The 13,624-nt window shown below is 41.4% G+C and overlaps 1 protein-coding gene across 1 annotated transcript in view; it reads left to right on the top strand.

The window, feature by feature from the left end:
* The window catches only part of LOC129696183 (potassium/sodium hyperpolarization-activated cyclic nucleotide-gated channel 1-like), a 285,651-nt gene extending 274,345 nt beyond the window's left edge, over window positions 1-11,306 (top strand). The window contains exon 8 of the mRNA XM_055633797.1: window positions 8,059-11,306. Coding sequence (XP_055489772.1) covers window positions 8,059-8,927 — 869 coding nt within the window. The 3' untranslated portion in view covers window positions 8,928-11,306. The remainder of the gene's footprint in view (window positions 1-8,058) is intronic.
* Window positions 11,307-13,624: the final 2,318 nt, after the last annotated feature.

Raw genomic sequence — 13,624 nt, 5'->3', positions numbered from 1 at the left:
AATAGCCCATTGTTTTGGGCTATGGCTGGGGAATGGCCATACTGGGCCATTATGGATTCCACCCTTCCTGCGATCATCTGTTGCTGGCCCTGTTTTGTTCTGGAATTCTCTATCTTTTAGTCTGAAGAAGGGTTCCGTCCCAAAACAGTACCTATTCCTCGTTTCCAGAGATGCTACTTGACCCACCATGTTACTCCAGCATTTTGGGTTTATCATAGAAATTTTGAAGATATTGAAATGAGAAATAGCTGTCTTGGAGAACGTCGAAACGCCCAAGCGTTTCAGGGAACTGGAAGTATCCTGAGCTAATTCTGCTACAATCATCATCTATTGCGACAAGTGATGGCTTCCACTGATTTTCGCCGGAAGCTTGTGTCCTTTTCAGGACGGACGATGACAGCGAGGCCAACATTTGTAACAAAATGGACACGAAAAGAAGAAGACTTGGAAATAGTGTACAGAGCACTGATGACAATTCCTCCTAGATCAGTTGAATCTGAAAGATGTTATAGTGCTGCTGGTCCCTTTGTCACAAAACTGCATACATCATTGAGTGATGAGACTGTTGAAACATTATGTTTCTTGAGATCTTACCTCATGACGAGCCAGGATTTTGCCATAAAATGCCATGTGCCTTTTCATACCTTTTTATGATGATTTCACCAGGATATGCCTTTTTCATGATCGAGTGCCTAAACCAGCCATTTTTTGCCATTTTGCTAAAAGGTCGTGCTCTTTTCTCCAGTTGTACCATAATTACAATGAAGTTTTCTATGTTAACATGTTAATATTAATGTTATTATTAACGTGTCAACATAGTATAACTTACAAGAAAACTTCCACCACCGGGGCGAAACCGGGGGCGCCACTGTCACTCATTCGTTCGTGCCGCTGCCCGCTGATTCTGTCTTCTTCAAGATCTATTTAAGAAATAACTGCAGATGCTGGAAACATCGAAGGTAAAAGAAGATGCGGGAGAAACTCAGCGGGTGAGGCAGCATCTATGGAGAGAATTAATAGGCGACGTTTCGGGTCGAGACCCTTCTTCGGACTGATGTGGGGGGGCGGGAAAAAGAAAATAAGAGGCGGAGACAGTAGGACAAGAAGAAGAGCTGGGAAGGGGAGGAGGGAGAATACAAGGGCTATCTAAAATTAGAGAAGTCAATGTTGATGCCGCTGGGGTGCAGACTACCCAAGCAAATACAAGCTTGTCTCCTCATTGCATTTACTGCTGGCTCCAGTTTTTGAGTTATCTGTGCAAGGCATTCACTGATGCTGGAATTCCACTGTGGAAATTGGAAAACAAATCTCTCAAAGTTTTTTTAGAGAAACACACAGAGGAACATATACCAAGCGCTTCATCATTACGGAAAAATGATGTTGGCAGCAACTTCAACATTGTTGTGCAGAAAATTAGAGATGAAGTTGCATGCAACAAACTATGGATCTCAATAGACGAGATAACCAATGCTACAGGGAGATATGTTGCCACTATGGTCATCGGTACACTAGAGGCAGGTCAACCATCAAAGGTGTATTTGTTGACATCGGAAGTATTGGAGAAGTCAAACAGCTCAACTATTTTGCAGTTGTTTACATCTTCACTTGCTGTACTTTGGCCAGAAGATATAAAACACGAGAATGTTCTTGTTTGTGACTGATGCAGCTCTGTACATGAAAAAGCTGCTCGTGCTCCTAAAGTTTTATTCCCCAAAATGTTGCATTTGTCATGCTTAGCTCAAGGACTTCATAGAATTGCCAAGCACATACGTAGCTTGTTCCCAAATGTCGATCGCCTAGTTTCCAATGTCAAGAAAATCTTCCTCAAAGCACCGTCACATGTGCAGTTGTTCAAGGAAATGGCACCCGAGATTCCGCTACCTCCTCAGCCTGTTTTGACCAGTTGGGGTATATGGCTCTCTGCTGTATTCTACTATGCCGCAAATTTTGAAAAGATAAAGTAAATCATCGACTGTTTTGAAGAAGAATCTGCTGCAGTCAGGATCGTCAGCGAAATTATGCAGGAAAAGATCCCCCACCGCGATCTTGTGTTTATTGCTTCCAATTTTGCAAACTTCCCACAAGCTATCACTTCCCTTGAGAAACGTGGCGAAACGTTCGTGAATTACTTGCAGGTTTTCAACAAAGTAACTGACTATATTCGTAAAGTTCCTGACAATGTAGGTAAAGACATACAAGGAAAATGTGAGAGAGTGATTTTAACTAACAAAGATCTTGAAGGAATTCAAAACATAGCTAAAGTTCTCAAAGGTAGTTGTAATGCACAAGATATCGACATGAATATAATCTGTAGCTTTTTTCGGGTATGCACCAGCAACCTCAGCTGGGGTAGAAAGAAGTTTTTCCCAATTGAAGCATATTATGTCTGACAGACGGCGTAGATAATTAACACCAGATAATTTGAAAAATATGCTAGTCGACTGAAAGCTACCAACAACCGGCGACCCATTAGGACGTCCACCTAGGACCACACCTATCACAACCTACATCCACCTGCGACAAGCTACGACAAGGTACGACCCTGTCGGCGACAAGTGAAGACAATTTAAAGTGATTTAGTCGCCGGTTGACGTAAGTTGACTTAGGTAGTCGCCAATGGAATTCACCGAAGTCAGCACCAGCAACAACCTACGTCATCCTGACAACAACCTGTTACAGTGCCTACATCAGGAGCTACGCTCATTGGAGTCAAGCCAACTGTCGTTTTGAACATTTTCAAAATCCAGCAGTGACTAGTAAAACGCTACAATTCTTTGGGCGACTGAGGAGACTACTCGCGACCATGCAGGTGAGACCCTGACGACCATGTTGCGACAACCTAATCGCCTGTAGTCATCTAGAAAAACGCCTGTGGGACAGGGCCTTTACAAAACCTACAAAAACACCCTGAATTACAGTCCTGTCCTGCCCAAAGCAATACCATCCACCTTCCTTGACACATTAGTGTCCGTAGATCCTTTAATATTGCTGATTATTATGGCAAACAGCAAGGAACAAGCTCACAACACATTTAATTGAAAATAATCAACATCCATCTAGACAGCAGGTGGTGATATAATAAGAAATCAAAAGTCATGCCAGAACATGTATTAAAGGAAGTACATGTATTGTGTGGCATGACCTGTTATACATTTTGTGTCTAGTGTTTGTGTAGTGATACACTCACTGCAAATTTGATTTGTGTCCCTTTTTAAAATCAATCTATTTACTGATTTAGATTTTATTTACTGATTTTTAGATCTTTAAGAGCCAACTTGAGATAAACTCTTTTATAGCTGAAAGCAGGGAAACATTATTATTATCAGCTGTTACTAATATGGCGGGAACATGCAGTTTTCTGTGAATGTAGTTTTGTTTGTGGATTAATGATAACGGAGGAAGAGAAGCAAATTTTACTCAAAAAATCTTATGACATATGAGAGACTCCATCCTTACAATATTCTTGCTCTTATTATTCTACGTGCCTCTATTCTGCAATATTAAACTCTGGCTGCAAAAATAAGAATAACATTTATAACACTGCTAATATCGCTTCCCATAATTATACTCAATTAATTTTCAGATTTTCTTTCCCATCCAACCCCCCCCCCACTCCATGTCCCCAACAAAAAAAACACTACTTGTTTAATTTGAACCTTGTAAAAAAAATTTAAATGATCCATTGGTAAGGATTCCATTGAATCTAACAGAATTTGCACAGTAGGAAATAATTATTTGGTATATTCCTCTCATATGATGAAATAAGCTCAAATTGACACGCATACAATCCCAAACCATTTATTATTCAAACAAATCTGTCCTGTCATCTTAATACTATAATACCATTGTAGTCATCTGAAAGTTAATAGTATTTAAATAACTTAATCCCATGGTTCCAGTGGGCAAATTGAATGTGATAATGAGCAGACTCCATTTCAATTAACAAAGTGAATTTTGTTTTTAAATCTGAAACAAACCTGTTTAGAACAAATAGAAATTTCACTGAGCATACTTAAGTGACTACAAAAGCCAGTGTTAATATATATATATATATATATTGTAATCTAACAACCTGGAATGTTAATTGGAAACTAGTCATGCTATAAAAGGCTTTACTTTTGTGTTTGTTTCAATTAACATGCAATTAATCCCTTTGCCACAACCTTCAAAATTATTGACTGGAAGTAGTTCTAGCTTGCATGCATGGTTGCACACTTTCCTCTGATTCAGAAGGTTGTGTCTTCAAATCCTCATATAGGCCACATTTTCAATCAGTCCAATACTATACTTCTAGCTCAAATATCAAACGGAGGCTTAATTTGTCCTAACTGGAGGACGAAGAAGATCCCATAGCAACATTTTGAAGGCTGCTGGCCCTGACGGCATCCCCGGGCGCGTGCTCAGGGCCTGTGCTGCGCAGCTGACAGACGTCTGGACTGACATCTTCAACCTGTCACTTGCCCAAGCAGTTGTCCCCACTTGCCTTAAAACCCCCTCCATCGTGCCAGTGCCAAAACACTCCACTGCGGCAAGCCTCAACGACTTCCGCCCAGTTGCACTTACCCCCATCATCACCAAGTGCTCCGAGAGGCTGGTCCTGGCACACCTCAAAAGCTGCCTACCCCCCACACTGGATCCCTATCAGTTTGCCTACCGCAAGAACAGGATGCCATCTCAACGGCACTTCACTCCGCCCTCTCCCACCTCGACAACAGAGACACTTACGTAAGAATGCTGTTCATCGATTACAGCTCAGCATTCAACTCCATTATACCATCAAAACTGATCACCAAACTCGGTAACCTGGGCAACGACCCCTCCCTCTGCAACTGGATACTGGACTTTCTAACCAACAGACCCCAGTCTGTGAGGTTAGACAAGCACACCTCTTCAACCCTCACCCTGAACACCGGCGTTCCACAGGGCTGTGTGCTGAGCCCCCTCCTCTACTCCCTCTTCACCTATGACTGCACACCTGTACATGGTACTAACACCATAATCAAGTATGCAGATGATGCAACGGTGATTGGCCTCATCAGCAACAACGATGAGCTGGCCTACAGGGAGGAGGTCCAGCACTTAGCAGCATGGTGCGCTGACAACAACCTGGCCCTTAACTCCAAGAAGACCAAGGAGCTCATTGTAGACTTCAGGAAGTCCAGAGGCAGCACGCACACCCCCATCCACATCAACGGGACGGAGGTGGAACGTGTTTCTAGCTTCAGGTTCCTGGGAGTCAACATCTCCGATGACCTCTCTTGGACCCACAATACCTCTACTCTGATCAAGAAGGCTCATCAGCATCTCTTCTTCCTGAGGAGACTGAAGAAGGTCCATCTGTCTCCTCAGATCCTGGTGAACTTCTACCGCTGCACCATCGAGAGCATCCTTACCAACTGCATCACAGTATGGTATGGCAACTGCTCTGTCTCCGACCGGAAGGCATTGCAGAGGGTGGTGAAAATTGCCCAACGCATCACCGGTTCCTCGCTCCCCTCCATTGAGTCTGTCCAAAGCAAGCGCTGTCTGCGGAGGGCGCTCAGCATCGCCAAGGACTGCTCTCACCCCAACCATGGACTGTTTACCCTCCTACCATCCGGGAGGCGCTACAGGTCTCTCCGTTGTCGAACCAGCAGGTCGAGGAACAGCTTCTTTCCGGCGGCTGTCACTCTACTCAACAACGTACCTCGGTGACTGCCATTCACCCACCCCCCCCCCCCCCCCCCCCCCCCCCCCCCCCCCCGGACACTTATTATTATTTATTTTCAAATCGTTTGCTATGTCGCTCTTCCAGGGAGATGCTAAATGCATTTCGTTGTCTCTGTACTGTACACTGACAATGACAATTAAAATTGAATCTGAATCTGAATCTGAATGTCTATACTTAGGCCATGCCACAGTAACTTAAAATGGCTGAACGCAGCAGGCGCAAATCTTTGCTGTCTAGAATTTAACGATTTTCACAAAAAGAATGCGCAATATCAAAGAAATTAACTAGAATGCATAAAACTTTCCAAATGTATTAAAAAAAATGCATTTTAACCAGAATTACACTTGTATTGTTCTAGTTAAACATGAAACATGATGGAGCAGACAAGGATTAAATGTCTCTTTGTGAGAATGAAAATATCTAAATGAATGGGGTAACTGATTATAGACACAAAAAGCTGGAGTAACAGGCAGCATCGCTGGAGAGAAGGAATGGGGGACATTTCGCATTGAGACCCTTCTTCAGACCCTATCTGAATATACTGAATAACTGAAATAATTGAATATTAGGGTATTGCTTAATATCAAAACTAACGATTCCATCCCTTGTAGGAGTGTGATTGCAACAATGCTTGTAGATTGCAGCCTGCTCTATAATGGTCATGGTACTGACTATTATCAGATTTATCAAGGACCCATTCATTCATATGAAACCTTTTCAAATCATTTCAACCCATACTTTAATCTACCTACTATACGTAAATATATGTGTATTATATATATACGACTGAAAGCAATGGTTGTCAGAACACCGACAGCACCAATGGATATGCAACCAGTTGTGAATCAACTTGAGATAACCAGTCAGCCATTATCTTATTCAATGGCAGGGAAGGCACAATCATTCACTCTCACTGAACTAGCTTTTATTTCCAGCAGCTCTGCAAATTTGATTCTAGAGATTAGTTCAGAGATATAGCATGGAAACAGCCCCTTCGGCCCACCGAGTCTGTGCCAACCAATGATCACCTGTTCACACCAGTTCTAAGTTATCTCATCAATCTCATCATTACACACTGGGGGCAATTTACAGAAGCCAATTAACCAACAAACCTGCACGTCTTTGGAACGTGGGAGGAATACCAGACAACCCAGAGAAAACCCATGCGGTCACAGAGAGAACGTGCAATCTACGTACAGTCAACATACAGTCTCTGGTGCTGTAAGGCAGCAACTCTACCACTGTGCCACCTCTAATTTTCTTCCATTGGATCATCTAGTCACATATACATTAACACTTCATTTAAAAATGGATTTATAACTGGCATTAATGAGAGTTTGAAGAAATATCAGGATACTCTTTATGTAGTGCTTCTCACACCACTTGGCTTTGGTATGCAACATGTGAGATGTATACCAGTGTTTTTCTTCTGAATTTCCTGGGTCCAATAAAATATTAGAAAATTGGCAGAGATGAGGACAGGTATGTAAAGCAACCCAATAAGTGTCACTGACAATATATACTGAAATTTCCTGTTTCTATTAGTTTTCTCTTGCCTCAAGACAGTTAAGGGCCTGTCCCATTTTCACGACCTAATTCACAAACTTTTTCACTCGTGGACATTTTTCATCATGTTGAAAAAATGCCCCGACCCACTTGATGCCAAGAGTGCCTACGACTAGCATCACGACCTACCTATGACCTACCTATGACCTCCTACGCCCTCGTGGTGACCATGCTGCGAGTATGAGTCAAGGGCAAACTCGGCAGAGGTCGTGAATTAGTGGGACAGGCCCTTTAGTTTTTGTCGCAAACACCAAAGCAGTATAATTATCAAATTAGGATATTTTAATTTTTTCCACCTTAATATATAACACATTTAAAAGAAAATTGTAAATCCTAAAAAATAAATAGCGTATGATAATATAGACTATATCAGCTCCAGAAATATGCATGTCCCTTGCTTTTTAGGCAATTTATTCCTCATATTCGATGCAAACTTTGATTTGTATCTTGCAAGAAATTTGAATTGGCTTAATTTTGATCCAAGTCAGCATTATGAATGTTGTGACACAATAAACATCAAAATGGTGGCTATTTGTGTAAGAGATAATGTTTATGGTGCGAATGCAAGGTTCCATCTTTGCTTTTCCAGACTGAACTGCATCCAGAATACATGCAAAAAAAGAAGGGTTCATCTGGAAAGAGAGGTGGATAACCCTTCCATGTTTTTATGCTGTTATTTAAGGGTTATCTTCTCTTATTTAATTTCAATTGTCTCTATGCATGGAGAGTGATAGTGTTGCCATGTTGTACATGCCAGTGTTTATCTCTGTTTTGTTTAATAGGAAAGAAGAACTCACTCTTGCTACACAAGGTCCAACGAGATTTGAATACAGGTGTTTTTGATAACCAAGAGACAGAACTTCTCAAAAAGATGGTGAAACAAGACCGGGAGATGGTGCAATTCTCAGAAACCCCCCTTAGTGCATCATTTGGGGTATTTCCTCCATTCTCTGGCAACTCAGTCATCAGAGCTTCTCTTCAGTCGCAGCCACCAAATATAGCTCAGTTAGATTTTCAGCACATTTCTTCACCAAGCTTAAATACCTATTCACCTTCTTCTCAAACATCCACGAGGCCACCTCAGCTGGTTCAGACTGTAACCAACCAGAATTCCCCCATACCCAGCCCACAGACAATGGCTCTGTCACCCAGCTCTTTTACTGGTGCAGTTCCAAGTCCTTCTGTTCAGAGTCCATTGGCAGGCCGAACTTTCCAATATGGTTCACCAAATGTATCACAGATGTCCTTGATGCAACAGCAGCCAGTGCGCAGCCCTGCCCGAAGGCGTGATTCTAACAAAAGCACACAGGGTTTGCAAACAAGCAGCTTCAGCAAAGAAGTAAGACCACTCTCAGCATCTCAACCTTCTCTGCCTCATGAGGTGACACCAATGATTAGCAGACCACATCCATCCTCTGGAGAACCACTAGCAGCAGTTACTGCTGTCCCAACCATGCAAAGTCCAGGACCTCAAGGAGGCATGCGAAGCACTGTTCCTCAAAGAATGACCCTCTTTCGACATATGTCCTCAGGAGCAATACCACCACTTCGAGGGACACAAGCAGCTCCACCAGCCCCAAAAAAGGAAACATCTGCAGTCTTAAATACAGATACTGATCAAGGAAGACCACGATTTCCCTCTAATTTATGACCCTAACAATTTTATTTAATGCTGACCCTGTTAACATTGAATGCTAAAAACCCTACTACAAGGCAACGTCATTGTTCATGAGGATAGTCTTATCATCTTCTGACAGATTGGACATTGCTGTCCTCATGACACGCACAGCTCAACGAATGTAAAATATAACAGAATTAAAGATTATGAACCCTAATTTTCAGAGTTCTAATTAGTAAATTACAAGTCTTCCTTCCCTATGGATTTTGAACACATTGAATTGTTTTCTAAACTCTTGTAAAAATAAAATTAGAGGAACAGTAGCTCAACAATAATGTTCATCCAGTTGATGAAATGAAAGTCTCTGAGTGCACAGCAATGCAAATCCAGTTTGGGACCGAGTTTTTAAAGTGTTTCAATGCTGCTCTGTAAGCATCACCTACACCATACAGTGTTTCTTGCTGGAGAACTACTCATCAAGACATTGTGTCCTTTATCAACAAAGCATGGAACATCGAATATGTTTTGCAATGAACTTTCAATAGGTAATTCTGTAAATTCTGTTCCAGTATTATTCTGGGTGATAATTCTGCATGTTCACTGGTGGACTATGGACCAAGGTTAAACCAACCTGACATCTCTGCTAAAATAGATGAGACATTCCTCATTTTAGCTTCAGTGTTAAATGTATGCTGCATTTCAATGGATTCAGCTAATGGACATTTACCGTCAACATATATGTGGAGAAAAGGAAACATCCATGTCTTTGATGTTAGTATAAATGCAAATTTGCTTATTGTGGTAACTGAGACTTTTTCATTTCCATTCCTTTTCGCCCTCTCATTTTCCATTGCTTTAAAAAATAAATAAGTTGTAGACCTGGAAGGTTGTTAAAAAATGCTGACAAAGGCAGCATCACATGATGTTTGTAAGTAAAATGCTGCACAACTTTAATATTGCAATGTCTTATTTATTTAAATTAATAGGGTTTTTTGGTTAAATAACACCTCCAAACAGTCAAACTAGTCTTTTTCCTTTAATTTGTTTCTTCATTTTCACTGTAATGGGTAACTTACCAAGTTTGCTCAAAATTTGCAATTTTAGTAAACATTTCCAATTTGTTCTGTGTATGATTCAAGAAACAACATTAAAGACAAGATTTAAAGCCATAATCTCATGATTTTATTCATATTTTAAAATTCAATAATATGTATGTTTAGTTCTTTCCGCTTTCTACAAATGTATTTGTGAACTTTTGTTTTTGAAATAACCAAGGTCATTCTCTTAATCGAGATCTAGATGATCTTAAAAAAAATCACATTAACCTTCAGGGTGATTTGGTTATTTATCAAATTTAACTCATTAATGAATGACAGATTGAAAGACATGGATATATTTATTTCCTTCATCATTTCCCCTGTACCAATTCCCCTCAAAACTGAAAGAAAAAAGTTGTATATATTTTTTGTGGAATGATACATATGACTGAAACGATGTTGTTATTTTAATTTGCTTGCTACATGAGAGAATATGGCTTTAACTTTGCTTATCATATGCAGTACAAATAGCTACATATTTTTGGAATGCAAAACACTGATTTATTAAATCAAAATCAAATGGAACAAATAAAGGAAAAAGGATTTATTTAAATAGGAAATTGTGTTTTGTGAGGTTTTTTTCTGATGTCTTTGTCTTCTTTTAACAAGCTTTTGTTTTCCTCATTATTTATTTTGTAAATTTTAACTTTACGAATAACATTTCTTGAGCTATTGTGTGTCTAAATTGTAGTAATTTTACACATATGTATACAAATGAAAGTTTTAGAAAGATCTCCATCTTGATATTATGGAATGATGTTAGAATTCCAGAAACTGAAATATTGACTATTTTGCTTACGTGTTAAACTTTGGGAAAGAAAGGTCAGGGATCATAAGCTAAGGGGTTAAGGGTATCGTTTATCTTTGTAAAAACAGATTTATGTTTGTCACAGATGGCACCGGTTAATGTATATATTAATATATGTGCAGAAATTGAATAGGATTAATATAATGTAAAATATAAAAGATATATATTACATATAGATATATATATACATATATATATATGCCTATTCTGAATCCTGGTGTTGACACCATGACCTCTAATAGTTCGTCTTTGTATACATATATTTGCATTGAGATATGATTATCCGACACAACTTCATTGTAGTTCTCCTGTTCATTAACTGCACACGGCATAACAGTTGATGTTTGTTTGTACACTGTTGGACACTGGTGCTATGGGAAGAAACAATGAATGTAAAATTCTTGTGGAAGGGCAACCTAGTCAGTGGACAAGCCAAATTATTTTTTGCTATCTTTGCTTGTACTGAAACTTTAAAGATGAAAGGAGTAAAACATTAAAAATCAAACATTATCCAAGTAATCAGTGAGGTTTTTCATCGGCTCATCCTGCGAAACTAACATGGAAAATCACACCCCACATCTTAATACTCTGAGATCAGACACGGCCTTTCCTAGAAATGTGTGTTTTCTTACCATTAATTTATTCAGAAATAACAGATTGTTCTTTGCTTAATGCAAACTTGAGATGACCTCACTGAGGTGGCATACTACACATATCAATTCATGATAAGGTTGAAAGGTTCAGCTTTGGCACAAACGAGCTTTAGCTAATTGGCCACATTACAAAATGGAAAGAGAAATAGGTTGATGCATTTTTTTCTTCGGGAACTACTTTGTTAATGTCCATTTTATGTCTCTAAACAATGCTAAAATGTCACTCCATTTGTTTATGGTGTACTATGATTAAAATTGCCGTTGGTAAATTTCCTACACTTTGCCCATTTAGAGCCATTCTATCTAATTGGTTAACAATATGGTATCTTGAACAAAATTAAGGCTGTAATATTTTTCATATATTCTCACATAAATGCCAGATTTGTAGCTGAACAGCATTAGCTTGACTGGAGGCAGGTATCATTCAGAGCAAAAGTCATCAGCACTACAGGCAGAGTAATGTGTAGGAAGGAACTGCAGATGCCGGTTTAAACCGAAGATAGACACAAAAAGACACAATCCGAAGAAAGACACAACAAAGCTAGACACCAGAAATGCTACCTGTTCTGCTGAGTTACTCCAGCATTTTGTGTCTATCTGCAGGCAGGGTAGTTGTGTGGTGTGCATCCATGCTATCAGATCTTCCTTGATATCATTTTCAATGAATGGAATCAACTGCTAAAATTGGGTTCCATGAGGCTGGTAAAGATGGCTTGCATATTATCTTTTGCACAACATTTGACTCCAATTTACCTGATTTGAGAAAATGACAATACCACACACAGAAAGCTCTGCTCACCACTATCCAACACTTGACCTTTAATTTTACTTCGGATTCACGTGAGTGACTACGTGAAGAACCCCGCCAGGACGCATGCGTGTCATATCGCTTTCACGCTTGCGAAACGACAGGCGGGGTGGAGCGTTCCCCCGCAGCGGTAAGTTTGAAACTGCGACCTGCAGGTAAGTGATCTACTCTGCGGTAGTTTTTTGTCCCCGCGCTGTTTTTACACAGGGGGGGGGGGGAAGCTGGACAAAATAGTGTCCACAAGTGCTGCGAGTGAAGCTGGCTGGGGAGGACCGTGAAGTTGCGGGAGCCAACAGCAGCTGAAGGCACAATCCCCGTAAGTGGGATCAGCTGTGCCGACTTTTGGTTCCGCACCGGCCGGAACACCATGGCCGGGCGGGAGACTATTCAGAATGGGGCCGTCGACTTTGACAAATCGAAACGGCAGGAGGTGGGGTGGAATGACGATCCCCCGTTGCAACAGTTTAAACCTGGCCTGCAGGTAAGTGAAACTGCAGTCTTTATTCTCCCCATACTGTTTCACAGGTGGGGAAACATGGAGAGCTGTGCAAACAATGGCAGGCGGCATAGGAATCACCCGTAACGGAACAGCTGTGCCCGACTTCGCTCCCGCACCGGCCAGATTAAACACCATGGCTGGGCGGGAGACTATACAGAACGGAGCCGTTGGCTTTGACAAGTCAAAACGGCAAGAGGAGGGGTGGAAGACGTTTCCCCATAACGGCAAGTTTTAAGCCTGGACCTGCAGATAAGTGATACTGCGGTCTTTATTGTTCCCATACTGTTCTACAGGTGGGGAAACATGCACAAGACAAAGAAGTCGACCAGAGCTGTGACAAAGCTGGCGGGGGAAGACCGCGGAGTTGCGGACGCCAGCAGCGGCCGGCGGCACAGGAATCACCCGTAAGGGAACAGCTGTGCCCGACTTCGCCCCCACACCGGCCAGATTAAACACTGCGTCTGGGCGGGAAGGCAAGAAGAAAACCAAAAGAGTCGTTGACTGATGAGTCCGACTTTGGGCGGCCAGCGACCGTGAGCGCTGGAGCCCGTTGGAGCGGCTTATGGAGCCGAGCTCCAACATGACAGGCTCCGGGAGATGGAGTCTAGTCACTGTGGGCACTATGTAAAACCCACAGCAGCACCTCTTGTAGGGCTGCACAGTGCATCTCCCTCATCAGAGGAGAGTGCTGAGGGGTCAATTCTGGGCTGACCCTGAAAAGGGGTTTTGACGAACAAAACTACAAGTGTGCAGAGGGTGCAGGAAGGCAAAATCTACTGGTCATGGTGTCCAAATACATACAGCCAGACCACGATGGACACCACTGCAAAAATACTTGGGACCAGGAAACTGCGCATCCCTGAAT

This window comes from Leucoraja erinacea, chromosome 1, assembly GCF_028641065.1.
Source record: "Leucoraja erinacea ecotype New England chromosome 1, Leri_hhj_1, whole genome shotgun sequence".
NCBI lineage: Eukaryota > Metazoa > Chordata > Chondrichthyes > Rajiformes > Rajidae > Leucoraja > Leucoraja erinaceus.
The sequence above is the reverse complement of the archived record's forward strand: the minus strand, read 5'-3'. Positions and strand labels throughout refer to the sequence as shown.